Source organism: Periplaneta americana, chromosome 14 (genome assembly GCF_040183065.1).
Source record: "Periplaneta americana isolate PAMFEO1 chromosome 14, P.americana_PAMFEO1_priV1, whole genome shotgun sequence".
Lineage (NCBI taxonomy): Eukaryota > Metazoa > Arthropoda > Insecta > Blattodea > Blattidae > Periplaneta > Periplaneta americana.
In genome coordinates, this window is record NC_091130.1 from 7,246,098 (window position 1) to 7,267,861 (window position 21,764).

General features: G+C 34.6%; 1 protein-coding gene across 3 annotated transcripts in view; it reads right to left on the bottom strand.

Annotated features, from left to right (window-relative positions):
• Positions 1-1,132: 1,132 nt before the first annotated feature.
• The window catches only part of Shc (SHC-adaptor protein), a 30,572-nt gene continuing 9,940 nt past the window's right edge, over positions 1,133-21,764 (bottom strand). Inside the window, exons 5-10 of one of the 3 annotated variants that reach the window (XM_069844858.1) lie at positions 19,551-19,795; positions 16,912-17,040; positions 15,529-15,653; positions 13,412-13,522; positions 11,597-11,744; positions 1,133-1,262 (exon numbers count right to left, since the gene is read on the bottom strand). In XM_069844858.1, coding sequence (XP_069700959.1) covers positions 11,610-11,744; positions 13,412-13,522; positions 15,529-15,653; positions 16,912-17,040; positions 19,551-19,795 — 745 coding nt within the window. In that variant the 3' untranslated portion in view covers positions 1,133-1,262; positions 11,597-11,609. Of the gene's footprint in view, positions 1,263-1,796; positions 1,934-11,474; positions 11,745-13,411; positions 13,523-15,528; positions 15,654-16,911; positions 17,041-19,550; positions 19,796-21,764 lie in introns of those variants that run through there. The other 2 variants (XM_069844857.1, XM_069844856.1) reach the window with 2 other exon arrangements.

The window sequence follows — 21,764 nt, forward strand, 5'->3', positions numbered from 1 at the left end:
AACTGAAGCAACATAACGTGAAGATCTGACAACATAGCGCAGGCAAGTATTCACAACTCATGAACTGTGCAACTATACTGTAACTGAAGTCATCGAGCAATGTTACATCAATGTCTGATTTACTTTACATCAATGTTTTGCTTTTTGTATACATAAGCAGAGTCAACAAAGAGATTTACAAACATGTTACACACTCAATATCAGTGTGATTGCTCAAATCAAAAGGAGAGGGACATTATTGTTACTTGTATATATGCAAAGTTATGAAACAGTCTTCAGTTTAAAAAAAAAATCCATTTCTCTCGGAGATACAGTCATTCATGAGAGAAACATTCGTGTCTTCCTTAATACAGAGCTTTCAAACAGTGTGTGGGCGCACATAGCAGCTGGAACCATGCTTCTGCTAGCAAAGTACGATATTTATATCCTACTATATCAAATTCATAGACTGAGCATACGAATTACACTAGCCAGCTACCTTTGTCATGGAAGATGTTGGCAATGTCTTTGTGCCACCACACTTCTCTCATACTTTTATGAACATTTGCAGTAACATGTAGATGGTTATTGTAATTGCATGAGCAATTTATGCACTTGACTTAAGAGGCAAACAGCATGCTTCAGTCACCACACACAACCACACACTCGCAGATGAACATCTAGTAAGACATTCGAAAAGTAACGGCAACATAATTACTGTTTCACACTAAATTTATTTAGGTTACTTTTCACATCACATATTTCAAATGTAGTCTCCTACCATGTCAACAATACATTGCCAAATTCTTGGAAGACGGCGGACTCCATCTGCAGCAGCATTTCTGGATATCTCTCTCTCACTGATCAATCTGAAGCTCTTCGGATGTCAACTCTTGATTGAAAGCGAATTCCTCGCTTCCACCCAACTTGCAATAGTTCAGTATGGTAGGACTTTTCTACCACAGGCTTCTTGCAATGCCCTAAAGCACTGAGTTGCATGTTTTTCTCTTGGTAACTTGGATTTTTATGAAGCACCTTTGTTCGTATCTTTAAGGCTGTATTGTTTACTATAAATCAGAACCAGCCACTGTATTTACAAAATATGGCTACTTCGAGACTTTCAATATTGCAAATTTATGAAACAATCGCTGTTCTATTACGTAGTACAACATTTCAATAGTCACCGCTAGGAGCGCTGATTTACAACATTTTTGCCATTACTTATCCAATGTCCTAGTATTTGAAGGCTCTGGTACTTCATTCTGATTCACAATAAGATGAATCTGTTTAAAAAAGACGAGAATGGCACCTTTACATATCCCTTAGAACTTGTGCATAACTGTTAGTTAACTGTAAAGAATTGTATCAGACAAGTAAAATCTTTCAAAACAATTCTGTCTCTCCTCTTCGTTCTTTCACTAAAAACACACAATAGCTTGATGTAGAATGGCTATCATTAAAACCAAGGGCTTTCATAGTTCTCACAGAAAGTATCAAATTTAATATGAACCATTGCAGTATGACTAAACCACCACATTATGATCAATTACTAATCAGGAGTTTTAAAAATATACGTATACAGGTTTCAGCAGAATGATCTCCTCGATTTGAAGCTTAAATAAAAAGAGCAACATGGATCCTACTTAAAATTTTGTTTTACCATCTTACAGAAGAATGCTTGCCATTTTGACATCACTTTGTTTCAAAGATAATATCGTCCAAATGCTTGCCCTCACCAGCTATATACTCCTGAAACAGTGACCGTGTGTCCTTTCTAAAAAAAAAAGTGTAGTCCTATTATTCCAAATTGTGCAACAGCTCGCCAAACAGTAACATGCTTCTCTGTGGAGAGGTTGCTGACGCATTTCTGGGGCCCAATATCGGAGGTCTTGTTTGTTGATGGAGCCCGACAAATGAAAATGAGCTGAGTCATTACTGAACACAACAGCATCACCTGGAACATTTTCCACAACTTTGTATGGATGGAACCTGAGGTCTAGATGTAAAGGCTGGTTCACAATAAACCGGGAATGAGAATCGGAACGAAAACGAAAATGGTAAAATTGTTAAAATGTGTACATTTAAATGTGAGCATTCACAATTAACGAAAAGCTTGCCGGAGCCTGGGACCGGGAACGGAGAGTTGGCCAAGTTTCAACTTTGGCGTTCACGTTTCCGATCACAGCCCACTAGATTCATTCTACTCCCATCTAAAAGCTATTTTGTCGTCGTATATTTAATAGCAAGAAGACCGTGACATAACCTATGCATTATTTTGTTCTGGCTGTGCATCATGGAGCAACGATGAAAGAGTAATGGAACGGAGAAAAATCCTCTCCGGTGCTGGGATTTGAACCTGGGTTTTCAGCTCTATGTGCTGATGCTTTATCCACTAAGCCACACCTATAACCCCGACGCCGGTTAGAATCGTCTCAGATTAAGCTCCAACTCTTGGGTTCCCTCTAGTGGCCGCCCTCTGCACTACGTCATAGATGTCTATGAACGCAGGACCGAAGTCCACACATGTGCTGAAGTGCACTCGATATGAGTGACTAGTTGGCCAGGATCCGACGGAATAAGCGCCGTCTTAAATCACGAAGTGATTTACGCATATCATATATATTATTTTAATGTACCGAAGTACATATGATATTTCCATGCAGATATTCTGCGTCATCATATGGTGAAAGAGTAATGGAATGGAGAAAAATTCTCTCTGGCGCCGGGATCAGCATGTAGAGCTGAAAACCCGGGTTCAAATCCCGGCGCCGGAGAGAATTTTTCTCCGTTCCATTACTCTTTCATCGTATGATGATGCAGAATATCTGCATGGAAATATCATATGTACTTCGGTACATTAAAATAATATATATCATGGAGCAAATTTTATTTGATGAGATTCTAATATTGAGTGTTGAGGAAAATCCTCACGTTTACGGTAAGCGGCGCACCTCGTATAAAGATGAGAAAATGAAGGAGAATACGTGGCTTTCAATAGCTGCATCTTTGAACACCGATCGTAAGTGAATCATATTTTATTACTGTATTGGTTGTATTACACACTACATAGTCATGCTTCAATTCAATAACTACTGTTGTGTTCATTTTTGTTCTATTACAAATGTTTCTTCTATAATTATTTTACGTTATGGTAACTTAAAATAGGTTGTGATAATAAAGATGCATGGGCATATTTACAGTACCGTTGAAATTTTGAAGTTGGTTAACCTGTGTTTATGTTGGCTGCCTTGTACTCATGAGAGAACGCCATTGGTCAATTATACACAAATAACATCAGAATGCGTAATATCGACTTTTCATATCGTTATTGACATACATATTGATATGCATAGTCTACATTCTCGGTTTATTGTGAATCAACAATTTTCATATTCACGTCCTCTGCTTCTCGTTTTCACTTTGGTTCTCGTTCCCTGTTTATTGTGAACCAACCTTAAGACTCGTATGATAATTGGATCAGATATTCCCAATCCCAAACATGTTTAATACTGTAGCTGAACATCGAGATGTGATAACAGCATATCTCACTGCTGCGATATTCTCGGGAGTCCGAACATTGCGACATCTGCCGGACGAATTCCATTTGAAAGTATAACCTTTTGTCTGAAATTTTTCATCCGTAACACTACTGTTTTCTTATCAGGAATTTTTTCGTGTCGACCTACTCTAAACTGGGTACGAAATTGCCACTGCGTTGCAGTCACAGAATCATCATTTTTTTAAATCTGCTTCAACAAAAAAAAGCACGATGTTCACCTGTTCACGCCATGATGGTAACTGAAATGGCATGGCTTGTGAATGCCATTCAAGCACACTATCAACAAACCCTGTGCAGCAGCCAATTCAAACAGAGATCATTCTGTTGGACCCTGTATCTTGATGCTGTTTTTACAGTGATAGGAATTATATGGAAATTGTGCATTTTAATATATAATACACATTCAGTCCCATGTCAGGTTAAAATACGAAGCTGAATTAGGAAACTTCCAACCACAAACTTTCGTCACCATATCTCTGCAATAACGTCTGTTCATTCTACCTTTTAAGTCAATAGACTGCATATAATCTAAGGTTTGACATGAACTGCAAGTTTAAATATGTACGTGTTACACACACTTTAGCTTGTCACGTGCAAGATACAAATTATGTGATGCACTTCCTGCTGCTGACAATTCACCAAATAACATAGAATATACTCTTACATTCTCAACTGAAGTACAAGCTCTGTTATCCGGCATGTCAGAATAATAGGAATCGCCAGATATGCAAATACTCTGGTTAAATAGAAATTATACATAGTATACATACAGGCCATATACAGAGTGTCCCATAATACTTCAGCTAAAGGAATGGTATTTGCAAAATACGCAAAAATGTAAAAATTTTTCTGGAAATAAAATTTTAAGTTCTGAATATCTTATACTATAACGCATAATTAAGCATTTGTATTCTTTATGTAATAACAGTAAAAAAATTCAGCAATAATTTCAGTTTATAAATTTAATAAATGGCAAAAATGTTATGAAATGTAATTTAACTCCAAGAAACGCCACAGATATTGTTAATACCATTACAAAGTTAGTGAGACCATAAATGACATCATAATTTTAAATGTAATAGAAGTCATACTTTGCTTTTGCAGTGTACTAAAAAAAAGACATAGTACATAATTTGCACAGATATCTGCAAAAATACTTATCTTTTTCCATTGAGACTCTCACAGAATTTCCTACTTATTTCGTGCTAGCCACATGATACCTCCGTTCTAGTTGGATGATCGTTCACCTCTGCTGAGACAAGTGAACGAGAGACCAGAAGTCAGCTAGTTCGGGCTTGGCCCTTCATGGGCTATCACACCACAATTTAATTTTAATTTAATTCATTACTTAGTGGCTTTTCAGTAGCTTTTTAGATTGGTTCTACATATTTTTTTTAAATTACAATAAAATTAGCAATAAAGCTTTAAAAAAAGTCTTAATAATCATAAAATCTTTCCTTAAAATGGATTAATGGTGTACATCGATAATTTTAGCCTCGTATTAATAGCTTAAAAATGTTGAAAATGATTGCTCTAAAACACAGGGGGAAAGGGGGGGGGGGGGGAGAAACACCATCATTACCACCATCACCATATTTACTCGCATATTAAACTCCCTTTTTTCCTATTCTTTTAATGCAAAAAAAAAAAAGTATGGAAGGGAGGTCTTATATGCGCATATGTAAAAAGTCAGTAAGGAAATAACATTTTTAATTTAGGTAACAGTAGGTCAAAATGTAGACATTACTTTAAAAATGCAATACTTTTTTTCGTGAAGTCAATTACATTTAATTTAAATAACACAGAATAATTCGCTCACTTGGTGCTCATTTTCACTACATGAAAAACGATTAAATTATACTGAAAATAACTCTGAAAATCAAGGAAATTAAAAGTGATAATAGTAATTTATGTAATTAGTGTATATCTTGGTAATTATGACACAAGTGAATGTTTAGTGCATGAGAATAAGCAAGCGTGCTAATTTTCACAAATGTTTATAATGAAGATTATTATACAATGTTTTATTTGCATGGTTGCTAAGTAACTGTTTCTAAGACAATGTTATTTTGTTGTTGTTTTGAAGCTTTTTCTTACAGGTACGTTGTATAAAACTGTGTTGTGAAGGCGGTGATGACATCATGGAATACTAGTTGCTAGGTGACCTTTTCTGGCACCAGTGCCAGAATTAGGTCAATTGTGCACTATTTATAGCGTCATAACAAGCGTGTTTTAATGCTAGGATTGCATAAAAGTTTTTTTTCTTTCTCCTGAAAAATCTGTTTAAATGCACAGAGATTTTGGAGGCGTAGTGATGATATGGGATGGAAATTTCAGCACAAAAATCAAAAGTAATGGCATTTTTAGGACAAGACCCAGTCAGAAGTAAGATAATACACAATAACCAATGCCTCGAACAAGTACAAAATTTCAATTATCTGGGTTGTGAAATATCTTATCAAAATGAAAAAGATGTGAACAAGAGAATTACCAAATTTACACAAATTCTAGGAATAATAAACAATACATTAAAAGCTAAATTAGTACAAAAATCTATAAGAATAAAAATATATAATACACTAGCATTACCCTCCCTTTTATACGGAAGCGAGATTTGGACATTAAAGAAAAAAGACATGAACAGAATCAAAGCAACGGAAATGACATTTTTCAGGACAGCAGGATATACTCTTTTAGGCCGAAAAAGGAATGAAGAAATTTTAGAACAATTAGAAGTAGAGTCAGTAGAAGAAAAAATCAGCAGATACAAATTCAATTGGCTAGATCATGTAAGAAGAATGGAAAATTCAAGAATCCCAAAAATTATGATGCAATATAAACCTAGAGGACATCATCGACCAGGAAGACCTTTTAGAAGACTGCTAGATGGGGCCGAAGCAGGTCTGGAGAGGCCTAATTCGTGAAGGATGATGATGATGATGATGATGATGATGATGATGATGATGATGATGATGATGATGATGATGAGTGATGATATGTATTTTACATTTTACTCTTAAAGTAGAAGGAGTTCTTATTATGTGATGGTGTCTAATAAGCTATTATTATTATTATTATTATTATTATTATTATTATTATTATTATTATTATTATTATTATTATTATTAACAAGCTTACTTCTGTCCCTGTAGCGATTCCAGCCTTTAGCCTAGGATAACCTAGTAGTAAATCCCCCTCCTGCTAAAGCATTGTCCTAGCATCCAATGACTCCCACTGGATAAGACAGCCAATACTGCATATGCAATATGGCTAATAAACTATCTATTTAACGGATTTGTGAAACTTATTTTATGAATGACTCACACAGTTTGCAAAATAATAGCCCTCACATAGACTTTTAACAATTTCCTTCTCTTTACATTGTTACGTAATTTCACAAATAACACAAGTATCCTATAACCCCAGATTTAAGAGACAGTCTGTAAATGCATTTCGTGGAAGACCTATCTTAGTAATCATTATGACACGTTCAACTCTAAAGACATTAAAAAGTATGTATTAAAAAAATAGGACCAAATATGGCAGTCCATCAACAATATCATTAAATAAATCAGTCATTACCTAGCTAATAGTACAGATATTTCCACTGACAGAGTTCTGTTGTCATAATTATATTAGTTCACCAATGTGCTACAGAAAATAAAAATATCAGACACACTGACAGCAACTAAAAGGAATGCCGTACACAGATTTATGAACTAACGCAAACAATGTAAGTTCTGATGTGAGAAATTCTGGGTGACAAAATGCTGGATAACACAGCCTTTACTGCACATCTGAAGCATTGTTATTCTGCAGGCATTGGGACACTAAGAAGAAAATAAAAGTACAAGTCCAACTTTGTGTGAAATGCTTGGATACTTTCATAACTTTGCAAGTGCACAAAATGTCTGCCCTCATTCCACTCCATCAATGCAAACTGTAACCTTATGTATCCGAAAAAATAATACAGTAACTATATTTTTTTTACATTAGTTTAAAAATGCCGTTATCTTTTAGCTTGGACGTGAGCCTTTGTCACATTAAATACTACCTTCCTTTACTTAAAAAAACAAGGGGTGTCCAATGCTTGTAATATGGACTCTGCTAATCCGGCAGTATGGAAAATTTAATTTCTAAGTTGAAAGAATTCAGTACATCAATGGTATGTGTTAGAGCAGCAAAACTGGATTTTAACATGAGTGAGAAACAACCGTGAATTATTTCTCTTCTAAAGAAAGTCATGCTAACGAATTTTATTGGCTTAAACCATCCTCAATTACGTTTAGATCCGTAAGTGAAATATGAAGTGAGCTACACCACGTCACAGCACACAAGAAAGTCATGGAATCACTTCATAACATATCAAATGAAAACCAAGTGAAACTGTATTCTCACCCATCTGCGTAAAATATTGTTCTTTGGTAAATAGCAATGAATCGTCCCGTACACAATGTCTCTAGACTTTTTTTTAGTGTTGGACCATACAAACTGTAGCAGATGTCTTTTAATGGAGTATATTCCACAAAGTGATTACGCATGTACTGCACAATTCTAGTGCATATTTTACAACATGCCATAATCATAAAAGTTTCCACATATCACATCGCATTTGAAGCACTACATAGAGTATACTCCGCAATATGGTTATGTACTACACAATTCTAGTGCGTTTTTGCAACAAATCATCGCCACATTTAGACAGAATAAAGGAAAAGGAATGGCTTGCTCATCATTAAACCTTCTAATCTTATTGCAGACAATGGAGTTATCTGTCAGATACCTCTGTCTACCTATACTAACCTCACCCCATCTATCACATTTCTAATTCCATTTCTATTACCTGCTCTTTCATTCTTTTCATTTTTCAGATGATGTCACTACCATTACAGATATCAGAATGGCTCTTACGGCAGACTTCGTAACTCCTATAAAGACAGGAAGTCAAAAAATGGCATGTGATAAAACACAAAATACACAGATTTTTCAAAAGTAACATGCATACCCTCAATTAAAATTGAATGAGATGTTGGACAAAGAAATCAGACACATCAAACCTTGTACTCAGAAAGAAGTATCTTTATGAAAACAAAATATTTTTGAGACTATTGCTCTTAGAGTTATATCATCGAGAACGAACATTTTTAAATGGCACCCTATAGCTTTTTAACATCATACGAAAGAGCATATTATTTTTTATATAAAATTTCCTTTGTTTTGTCCAGAAGCACTTGAAATTTTTTTTTTCTTCTGTAAATTGCCTTTGTTTGTTTGTGTATTTGTTTGCCTTTTTTCTTACTCTTTTAGCTCTCATCTTCTATTTTGTTCTTGTATTGTTTTGTATGCTTTGTCTAATGGCAGCCTCTAATTTGAGGAAGCTAATAAAATAAAATAAAATAAATAAATATGGTTACCGTGGTAACAATTTTATTGTTGATATTCTTTTTTTTAGTCTCTGTGTTATGAAAGCAATTCTGTTGATGAAATCGACATAAAACACGATATTCTTAACAGAAAATGATCATTTTATGTCTCAGACATATCCACATTCTTAAATTTAATTTTTATTCTACTCACAGTTGGCTGAGAAACAGATGGCCAATTTGGATGAGCTTCGTTATAAAGTGTGCATATCTTTCTCTCTTCTAGTATATGTCTTCTGTTACCAAATCCTATCATCATCAAATATCAATTCTCTTATTTTCTCTTAAGAATATTATGTTTTATGGTGATTTCATTAATAAAACTACTTTTATAACAAAATACGCTATCAAAAATAAAATTGTTACCATAGCAACCACGACCATAGTGCTTTTGTAAAAAAAAAAAAAAAAAACACACGAAATACAACATAAAGACCCAATTGTATAAAACTCCCTGACTAAAGATCAACTTCGATCGAAGATCGAAAAGTGAACCGAGTTCAGACACTTCTTCTATTGTATAAAACTTTTCTGCGATCAAATTACCTTGGTTCAAATGCAATCTAAGTTCACGTGAAAAGGATCTGGCAACATCGCATAAACAGGTGAAATACGTGATGCGCGGACAGGTTTGTTCAGTGTTGCTAATCTAGCGACTTTAACTCTTTTTCAACAATAATTTGTTTTAACCTTTATATTGCTTAAATAGGGATTTAGTGACCTTTTTAGCACCCCATAGTGACAAAATTTAATCTTTCTTTGTTGATAATGAGAAATCTAGCGACTTTACAACTACTTTTTGGCGACTTTCCGTACACTCTGTTGGAGACACTGGTTTTTTGTGCAATGTAAATAATGGCGGACAATAAGAAGAAGGTTGACTGTTCTCTGAGTTGTTATCATGTTATGGTGTTTGATACTGCTAAACATAATAAAGCTTTATAAAACGACAATTTTCGTTTAGTAATACAGTTAATTGAACATTTATGACTGTACCTATCATATCCATTAATAATTAATGGTTGTTATAAATATAATATAATTATAGGTTATGTTATTTGATACTGCTGAACACGATAGAGCCTTATAAAATATAAGATTGTTTGTGTATTAAGGCAAGAAATGGAAAGAAATATATATATAAATGTACCTACCATATCTATTAATATTAATAATAATGGATATTTTATTTGCACAATCTGTCACTCATATATTTCAAACAGAAAAGAAATAACTGAACTTGGATCATCTAACTTAATCGGAGAAATTTCTTCAGTCAAAGTTGACCTTAGTTTGAGACAAATTAATCTCAGATTAGACTTTATACAACACAAAATTCCAAGTTCAGCTGAAACAAGGATCAATTTAACCTCTGATCTAAGATTAAATGGTTTATACAATCGGGCCAAAATATGCTACTTCAACTGCAGGATGCCATTTAAAATAACTTGTACAACAATAGCCGCAAAAAAAAATTTTTTTTTTCATAAAAATATTCCTTTCTAAATACAAGCTTGGCATGTATTAGCTTCTTACCCAAAATCCCCTCATTCAATTTTAATCGCAATTATGAGCTATTTTTTAAACACCCTGTATAATACAAATATTGTATTCTGTAACAATTCTACCGAGTTTGTGTGCAGTAATGGTAGACATACAGTATGTGACAGTCAATGAAGAAGAATGTCCTGTTTCATCTGATTTCATGTCCTGTGATGTGGTGTAGCTTAAGTCTCAACAGTATCAGTGAATCTCTGATCCAATAACAATCATAGGAACCAATAAGTCCGAGATTTAAAATCAATCAGCTTCTTCTGAAAGGAAAGTTCTAATTTACTGACTATAATGACAGTGTTAATATGATCACCAAATTATGCATTGACTACGTTATTTTACCAGTAGGAAGTGTTATTAAAATATATGTATTAATATTACAGTGGCCAAGTCCCACGCTGGTTCGAGTCCTCATGGGGGAAGAAATTTTCTCATGAAATTTCGGCCAGTGTATGGGACCGGTGCCCACCCAGCATCGTGATGCACTTGGGGAGCTACGATAGGTAGCGAAATCCGGTTACGCAAACAAGCTATAACGGCTGGGGGGGCTCATTGTGCTAACCACATGATACCGCCATTCTGGTTGGATGATCGTCCACCTCTGCTTCGGCATGTGGCCGTGAGACCAGCAGCCGAATGGTCGGTATTGGCCCTTCGTGGGCTGTAGCGCCATGGATTATTATTACAGTGGCCACAGGGAAAGGTTCTACTTCTGACCCTTTTGTAAAGCATGTGGAAGGCACAGGGCCAGAGCACGACAATGGAACTAAAAACCATCCTCCTCCTCCATCCCGACGACAGATAGTCAGAGGGAGGATGGGCAGGCAGATAGGCATGGAAGAAAAGTTCTCAAGAGTTCAGGGCTCCAGAAAGCAGATGGAAGGAAGTTCAAAAATATACATCACAGAGCTGTCAAAAGTAGCTTCTCTGTCTGTGGGAGATTCAGTGCATTGTATGAAATATATGAAAAAAAAAAAAATTATGTCCCTCCGTAAAAAGCAAAAGTACGCAAACACTTCACACAAAGTAAAATCCTTTGGAACAGGTATAAATTATGTTTCACATATCAGCATGTTCGCACCTGAGCAGCTCGTCTACAGCTGACGGTTCCGATGCACGGGACGCCGCAGCACCAGCGCACTCTCTGCAGATATGATGGGCAGTTCGTTCTCGCAGTGATAGTTGATTAGATGGCTCACACTCTCGAACATGCGGTCCTTCGTTCTCACCTGGCAGACAGAGAGTACAATCTCAAATACAAAAAAAAACACACACGCAAACAAACAAACAAACAAAAAAAAAACAACAACAATGTGTAGTGGGTATTTTCTTCATACTTTTACTTCCTACACAGGGTTAGTTAAAAGTCTCGCACCACCTAAATAACTTTTGAAGCATACGGTTCAGTGACATGAAACTTGGTATGTGAGGATAACCATATACTAAGAACTCAATAATGGTATTACTGAGTTTTTTCTGCTTCCGGTTTAACCGGAAGTAACTCCAACTCTCTTATTTTATATGGAACATCCAATATATTATTTTATTTTTGAATAGTACTCATTAAGAGCTTTTCAAAAATTACCCACACTTGATACTTCTGTACAAATTCAGTGTTCCTAAGTCAAGAAAACAGAAAAGTGTATCGAATATTAAAATAATAAACGCACCACCTAAATAACTTTTGAAGCATACGGTTCAGTGATATGAAACTTGGTATGTGAGGATACCCATATGCTAAGAACTCAATAATGGTATTACAGAGTTTTTTCTACTTCCGGTTTAACCGGAAGTAACTCCAACTCTCTTATTTTAAATGGAACACTCAATATGTTTTTTTTATTTTTGAATAAAGCTCATTAAGAGCTTTTCAAAAAGTACCCACACTTGGTATTTCTGTACAAATTCAGTGTTGCTAAATAAAAATGGAAGTGGTGCAAGATATTCCTAAAGCCTGGTTAAATCATTCCTTAAATGGTTTCTATGATCGAGTGACATTGTAAAGCAGCTGAGGGCTACCAATTTGAACACATAATTTAGAAGGTGAGCTAGCTTTGTTTTGTTTTTGTTCAGGAAGGAATATTTTATTATTTTAATATTCGATACACTTTTCTGTTTTCTTAACTTAGCAACACTGAATTTGTACAGAAGTATCAAGTGTGGGTAATTTTTGAAAAGCTTTTAATGAGTATTATTCAAAAATAAAATAATATATTGGGTGTTCCATTTAAAATAAGAGAGTTGGAGTTACTACCGGTTAAACCGGAAGTAGAAAAAACTCGGTAATACCATTATTGAGTTCTTAGTATATGGTTATCCTCACATACCAAGTTTCATGTCACTGAACCGTATGCTTCAAAAGTTATTTAGGTGGTGGGGGACTTTTAACTAACCCTGTATAATACTAGTGAATGACACTGTTGTTTAGTCAACTCTTCGAAGACAGGTCTGAACCTCACACGTAACCCAATAAGGTGCCACTTATGAGACAGCTAAGCAAGGAGATAACGGGGTAGAGTGGCCACTTCCTTTCTCACTCCCCTGTATACATTGCAACTAGCTACATTGACTAATATTGTACTGACGTTTTTCCTGAGTTACAAGAAAGCAGTCATTTAGTTAATGATGCTGTATCTACACTAGTTTATCTAGCATCAATAGAATTGGTGATATCAAGACGGTATTTGGTGAGATGAGGTCGAGAATTCCCCATGAATTACATCATACTTGCCTTACAGTTTGAAAATTAGCAAAAGCGGGAATCGAATCCATGCCCAAACACAGCTCAGGTACAGCAAGAAAACACCTTGCGACTTGGCCTTGAAAACACTTACATATAATATATGCTAGCAAATATCGGTTATGTGGTGGGTACATGAATTGCAAGTGAACATACCACTCCTTCGGGGTCAACCAGTAACAGGTGCTTCTTAATGCCACCCTGCATCCCCGTCAACACGTACTGTCCAGGAGAACCTTGGGATTCCCTCACCAGGAAGTCCCCATCCTGCAACATTCACAATTGATATACTTATTATGAACATAAGAATTAAGTACGAATACAAACGTGCACCAATGGTGAAAAGGAAGAAAAAACATTAATGAAGATGACACTAATAGTGATAACTAAAGAGAGAGGAAGTAGTACTAAAATAGTCTGTCTTTACTATACACCACTGGATTGCAAGACAAGCATATACGTCACAATGTTAGAAACTTTTAATGATGAAGAGTCTTCAATTAAGATTCAACAAATCTATATTTTCTCAAAATGTATTAACAAATTTAAATATCATCAAAAATAATTTCGAAAGTTTGTCTATAAACTAAAACTCCTGAAAACATATAACTTAGGAAAGACGAAACCTCTTGAAATTGTGGAAAAAATGTCGCACACCATTGATGAGGCAGAACTTTAACTGGTTAATGAAAATGCGACGAAAAAGTTTCATAGTGTTGTCCAAAGTAATTGTGGGTATTCTGAAATGTGTTTCATAAGCAATGCTTAGGTTAATCCTGATTAAAAACCTAGACAAGATACAAATTTTAATAGTGTCGTATTTTAAATATGTACCCCCACTACTGTGTGCAACATCGAAAAGATCCATACAGTGTTCAATGTTCTAACTCCAGATTATAAGCAGATTGTCATGCACACTGATATATTGACATTACACCCATTATGAAAATGTCGATAAATATCAAATTATACTGGTTTTCATATCGATAAGCACACCTCTATTATCATCATGAAAGCAGGACTATCATTATCCATTCTGCATCTTTATTTACACACTAACAAACAAACAAACTCTATTAAATATAGAATATAATCTAAATTTAACAGAAGAAATACTGAAATCAGAAGTAAACACTGAAATACTAAAACAATTGTCTTTAGAGACAATTAATATTAGGTACCCTCCACAAAACTGGCTTCATTTATACACCGACGGATCCTTGATCTCCAGGGAACAAGGTGCCGGTGCAGGTGTTACGTGCTGTCTCTTCTCACTTTATAGATCTCTTGGATATGGAACAACAAGTTTTGATGGTGAAATCATTGCAATAAGTGAAAGTCTCAGGAATCTTCTATGCCACATCAATAAATTTAGGAATGCAGTTATATTGTCAGACTCCAAAGCAGCTATTCTATCAATCGTCTCTAAACACACACCTTCATCTCAAACAGCAGAAATAACTAAAATGCTCTCTCAATTAATATCACTCAATAAAACAATTGTATTCCAATGGATACCATCCCATTGTGGAATCCTGGGAAACGAGAATGCGGATGCTTTAGCAAAGAAGGGCAGCACTGCTACTTACAGAGCTGTTACTAAATCTACGTATTACTCTGTGAAAAGATTTATTAAATCTACATACTTAGACTTCAACAAACAAAATTTGATAACATAATCTCAAGGGAAAAAATGGAACTCTCTGCATCAAAATCCACAGTTAATTCCCGATTTACCACGAAAATCGTCTGTAGCTGCATTTAGATTGGCAACAGGCCATGATTGTTTGGCCAAACACCTGCATAGAATTGGAATATATCAGTCCCCTAACTGCCCATTGTGCAACTCAAACCAAGAAATGGATTCGGAACACCTCAAAATCTGTGCTTCAGTGGCTGGCCATGATAATATCTTTGAAAAATATTGGAGTGCAAGAGGTCAAATGACTTTATTGTCAAACGCCTGGCATAAGAAAACAAAAACAACAAACCAATGAATTAGTAAAGATATTACAGTGGAAGAAAGTTTATGTTTCTACAGTCATATCAAGAGAACATCACAAAAGAAAGAACCAAAATCAGTAAAGGATTGGGTATCAAGAGAAAGAAGAAAAAGAAGTTGTTCCAAAAAGACAAGGTTAGGTGTCAAACCTATAATGAACTCCATAAATATATAGAGAGAACATTAATGGACAAGAACGGACCTGAGACATTGAAAGACAAGTTATTACAGTATCAGATATGGATATATATTTTCTTCTGTTTCTTCTCACCCGTGTTAGAAGTGTTTCTGCTTCTTGTCGACTCACAGGACCATGGAACCAAACCTCCCTCTGCAGCTGCACCCTTTGGGAAGCTGGAGCCAGAATTTCAGTTGGCACAGCAGCGCCGAAGGGCTCTGCAGAACAAAAATGGTTAAAAAATTGTGCAGGAACAAACACCAGTCTGGATGTGTAGTGAAAGTTTGCAATATTTCAGAACTACTTTCTGATTACATACTCAAGAGTGTACATGACAAGACATAATGTGAACTGTAAGTTATGTCATTAACTACAGGGGGTTATTCTTTGAGATATTTCAAACAAAAAAATTAATAAAACTTTGCTCGTTTTTACTTCCTTTTCGAGATAAAAATTGTTTTATATAAAACATTCCGTAACGTGTTTTGGGAAAGCCATTGATTTAATTCCCAAAATGCTCATTCAATTTCAGAGAGTAATGTATTATGATAATAAATGATTAAAATAAGTTTAGTTTCGTCCTTTAAATGTGCAGAAATTTAATCTGGACAAATATAACTTTCGTTCTGAAAAAGAATTTTAAAATGTTTACATTAATTGTTCAGATCAAATTTCTGCACATTTCAAGGACAAAACTAAAATTCTTTCAATTAGGTATATATTATCACAATACACTGCTCTTTTAAACTTACAGGATATTGGGAATTAAATCAATGACATTCCCAAAACAGGCTATGAAATGTTTCATATAAAACAATTTTTATTTCGAAATGGAAGCAAAAACGAACAAAATTATATTACATTTTTTTGTTTGAAATATCTAGAAGAATAACCTCCTGATATTAAAGACATTATTTACAGCACATTTTGTATATAACATCGTCAATAATCATCTGGACAGGCAGTCTATCCTGCTGGATATGCCCAAGAAGTCATGTCCAAAGGGATGGGCAATATGATGTAACTCGCTGGTATCATTATTACAATTTTGGTTTACTCTATTTTATTTTATTGGTAATTTACACACTTGAAAACTTACATACAGAAACAGAAGTTTTTTGAATTACAATGTTGTAAACAACAAAAATAAATAACTAAAAAATTTATAAAGTGAAATCCTGCATTATTCACTTATTCACGATGTTTTTAAGGTTGTTATTTTCAATATTTCAATTAACCTAACTCAATTTTATCTCATATTCTGCTGATGCGATTTTTTATAATGATATGTTTTGACTGTGACCTGAAAGATGGAACCAGTATGTAGATCTGAAACATTAAAAACTTACCATTTAACTATAAAGTGGAAATATTCAAGAGATATACCAAACCCAACCACTGCCTTGAAATCAAATCTCATATAAGAACTCTGAATTTATTTTCATGCAACCACACAAAAGGTAAAAAAGAACTCACGCATGTCAAACACATCCCTGTTGCTGTTTATCACAATGTCGTTGACATAGTCATGCTCGCGTCTTGGAAGAGGCATTGGAGGAGGGGCAACTTCGCAGTTCAAATCGATCAGATTGCTTGTAATATTATCTGAAACATAAAGCATAACAAGCTGTAGTTTCTAGCATGTCCTAGCTTGCCTTACAACAAATACAAATTAATACTAGTCAACCTAATTGAATAGGTTAAGTTAAAGACGAGTCATGGTGAATGTAGAATGTTTTATTTTCGCTGGCAGAGTTAAGGCCATAAGGCCTTCTCTTCCACTCAACCAACCTTAAGGGGTTAGGTACAGCTTACAGCAGTAAAATTTTGGAAATATTTAACATTTTTACCCTCCATTACTGTTTCTTGTACAATAATGAAAATTAGTATGTGTAAAACACTGTCCTTCTGCTATATGATAAAAATATTTTTACGATTTTAAAAGAACTTTTTTTTTTTTCAAAATTCAGTTTACTGTGCAGTGATGAAGCATTTCCCACATAACTCAAAAACTATCCAACATTTGTGTTGAAATTTTTTGTGTGTATTTATGCATGTCATATCTACAATATGATGCAAGATCACTTCTCTACCTTTGATAGATTGTCTGATAAAAAATAAATTCATTTTAAAAATGGTTAAATATCAGTATTTTCTTCTAACACAAAATTAAAAAAATATTATTTATTAAGGAATGTAGTTGAAAGAGCATATTGTAAATATGAATTTAAGCTATAAAATAAAAGAGAGAGAACATGAAAAAGTTAACAAGTTTATGAGTTATGACGGAAATGCTTAATCACTGCACAGTGAACTGCTACCATTTTGAATTTTGAAAAAAAATATATGTAAATAATTTTTTTAAATCATAAAAATATTTTTTTTTCATGTAGCAGAAGGACAGTGTTTTACACATACCAATTTTCATTATGGTACAAGGTATAGTAATGGAGGAAAAAAATATTGAATATTTTCAAAAATTTTATTGCTTTAAGCTGTACCTAACCCCTTAATCAATACAATAGCGACATTCTTATTTAAATTATGGGTATTTACAATACACTAAAGATTCTCCAGGAATATTCTTCAATTAAGTTTTAATGACTAGTACATGTTTATTTAATTTGAGATGCAGCCTAAACGAAATAGTAATAATTTATGAGCTAATGTAATTCAATTCAGTCTATATGCAATATGTAAAGAATTATAATTAAGTTGAGATAGCTAGTTGGTTAAATTATGACAATTAATTACTAGAACTATGTTATAGGGAGCAAAATATAAATCTAAACATATTTATACAGAGTGATTCACGAGGAAAGGTCAAAAATTTAGGATACGATATCTTAAGTCATTCTGAGTGAAAAAGTTCATATGAACATAGGTCCGTTTTCGAACGATGGTGGAGCTAATGTAATTCAATTCAGTCTATATGCAATATGTAAAGAATTATAATTAAGTTGAGATAGCTAGTTGGTTAAATTATGACAATTAATTTAATAGTAGTTTACTAGAACTATGTTATAGGGAGCAAAATATAAATCTAAACATATTTATACAGAGTGATTCACGAGGAAAGGTCAAAAATTTAGGATACGATATCTTAAGTCAATCTGAGTGAAAAAGTTCATATGAACATAGGTCCGTTTTCGAACAATGGTGGAGCTAGATGCATTTTTTTGGTAAAACGTCTCGCCCCAATGTGAATCAGACGTTACCATATGCTGCTGACTTGAGAGAAGGTCACCGATTGCAATGAATGACATAACATTGGAATCTGCTTTGTGAACAATGTAGATAAGAGAAGAGAAACAAACCGGGTGATGGGGCATTACAAATGTCACAACAAATACGCTATCACTTATCAGTTCAGCTACCTACAGTACAGTAGTTATACAGGTACAGTTATCGGAAGTGTTAAGTTGTGTTTTTCAAGATGCCTTATAAATTTTTGACTGCAGAATACGCCGATATTGTGTATGTTTATGGTTTGTGCGATGGAAGTTCCTTGCGTGCCGTCGCTGAATATGAACGACGCTTTCCGAACAGAAGGGTACCATATCGAAGAGTATTTACTGTCTATGGGGTTGGATGACTTGGTATAGCAAAGGAATGGGGAAACGAGAGAGGCGCTAATCGACCGTATTTTGGATGCGGCATAAAGAACAGCCATGTGCAACTCTCCCAAGTGATGAGCGCGATTCACACCCAAGCACAAAAGTGCATCGAACCCGACTTCTAGAATATTAGGTATGTACGCATAAGTGAATATAAACTTTAAATTTGTTCGTTATCTCTAAATACGAGTTAGTACAATGGAATCTCAGAAGTTTTTGTGAAATCAAAGAGGCATATCTTTGTAACCGTTCGAAAATGGACCTACATTCATATGAACTTTTTTACTCAGAATGACTTGAGAATTCACATCCTAAATTTCACCTTTTCTCGTGAATCACCCTGTATAATGAGAATAATATTAATATAATAATAATAATAATAATAATAATAATAATAATAATAATAATTTATTTCCTAATCCAGTAATACCATATAAATGGTAAGCTTGATCAGCCACAGCAAATATTTTCTCTCACGGCATGGCAGTGATACAGTACCTCTACACGAGTTGCCAGCAGCCCTGTCGCTCTGGGTGCGCTGCACCACCGTGTGTTGCTGCTGGCGGTCACGCGAGGCAGGTTCACTGCTCACAGTGCTTGCAACTGCTGATGACGCAGCTGCTGTGCTCACCGATGCAGCATGAAGATTCGGAAGAGGGGGCACTGGAGGGGGGCCAGCATCAGGGGGGATCTTGCCAGGCAGGTCGTTGTAGTAGTCCCTATCTGCACCGTTCAGGGCACACCTGCCAACCAAGTTTAATAAGCTTCATTTTATGTTCATTTCTGTATGTTAATACATAAAAGCACTTGAGAGAGACACACAGCTATACAGGCTCACAGATGGCAGGCACACATAGAGAAATAGCCAGACAAAAATCTAGGAAAAAAAAAAATTGGAGAGACTATTTCGTTTCTATGACGTCATTCCATTTTCGACCAATGAAGTGTAATGAAATTTTGAATTCCAACCAATCACAGTCACACTTTGCGATAATTTTTGCACCTAGATTTATCACTATCAATTTATCGCATGGTCGTTCTTTTGTTTAGTCGTTGTTGCCAACTGTTTCCCCATGAATTGATGATCATGAATACATTAAGATGCAACTACACTGTTAAACTTTTCTTTCAACTTTAAAGAAATAAATGCAAGATTGATATTTAATATTAATTAATATATTTACGCAGTGAAGACGACGTTCAAAACGGCGCACCATGTAGACACAAAATCTTCATGCATCTTAATTGAACGTACTTTTTAAACTTGATTCTTTCAATATTCTTCCCAGATTGCACGCATACGCGATTGGAATATTGAACTGTGTAGATGCAGCTTTAGTTCCGTTACACACTACAGCGAGAATGCGTTTGTCGAGCTATAAAAAGTGCTTTCGTGTAGCACTGATTGTAACGGTCGAAATAAGGCACAGCTGACATTGGTCCCACAGGTAACTTAACCTATAAGTAGCCTATAAAATTTGTATTTTGTGAATGAAATGAAACAATTAATAGAAAATCAGGTGTTCATATTTATGTAACATCATCGCATATCAAACCCAAAGACCTTGCATAGTAATAATAAGGTCTTTTCATCAAACTGCCTTCCATATGGTGTAACAAAATTCGTGTTTAATTAGGCCTATCTATACAGAGGTGGCTTCGCTGTGTAGCAACATGTCTCGCTGTGAATACATAAGCATTGGTATATAGCTGTCCCCACTGTTACTGTTAAATTAAATTATGATTTCAGCAGGTAATGAAAATGTATTTATGTTATAATAATAAGAGAAAAGTGCAGTACATGTAATTAACATTGTTAAACCTGTATTTCGCAATTGGCATTACTGAATAATAACATTGAATTTCTTTATTGCAGTAATCGATATTCATCTACGAGTATTTGAACTTACAATGTATGAATAGGTTAAGTATTCGTTAATAAACAATTATTAACATTTTGTGATCGAATTTTAGGGATATATTATTTACATTTTTATGTTATTCACGAAATAGTCCTAATAAATGCCACTTGCTTCGCTCGTGGATTTAGCGGGAAATCTCAGATCTCTCGTGACATTACTACAGATAAGATTCCATCAATAACTTCTGTATGTATTAACCAGTTATTATTAAAATTGTTACGAATATAATAAACAGTCACAGACACAACAATCCACAAATCTGACTTCCCATATGCAAACTGGCTCCTAAAGAAATTATTGAAATCAAAACAAAAACTGAAAAAAAAAAAAAAAAAATGGAGAGAGTAATTTCTTTAGACTCCAACAATCTTTCACAAACATCAAAATACAAGTTGGTCAAAAGTTGCTTTCCCCAATATTCGTTCTCAGGTTTCATATTTTTACATATACAGATGTCATAACTTGAACAAACGAATAGCTGGTGTAATAAGTGGTGGGTTGGCAACCATGTTCGTGCGTCAACTGTTTTTCTGATGTCATTTCTTGTTATTGTAGTTGTTTTGTTTTATTGTGTTAGGTTGAGTCTCAATGCAATAACTGCTAGTTTCTTGCAATGAATCGCAAATTAACCACAGAACAACGTGTTTTTGTACTATGACGTTGGTGGAAGCACAGTAAGAACGCCATGTGATTTTTTTTTTTTTTTTTTTTTTTTTTTTGCTGTGGAATATCCTGAAAAATGTTTTTGCTCAGAAACCACAGGATCTACATCAGTTGCGACAGATGATCG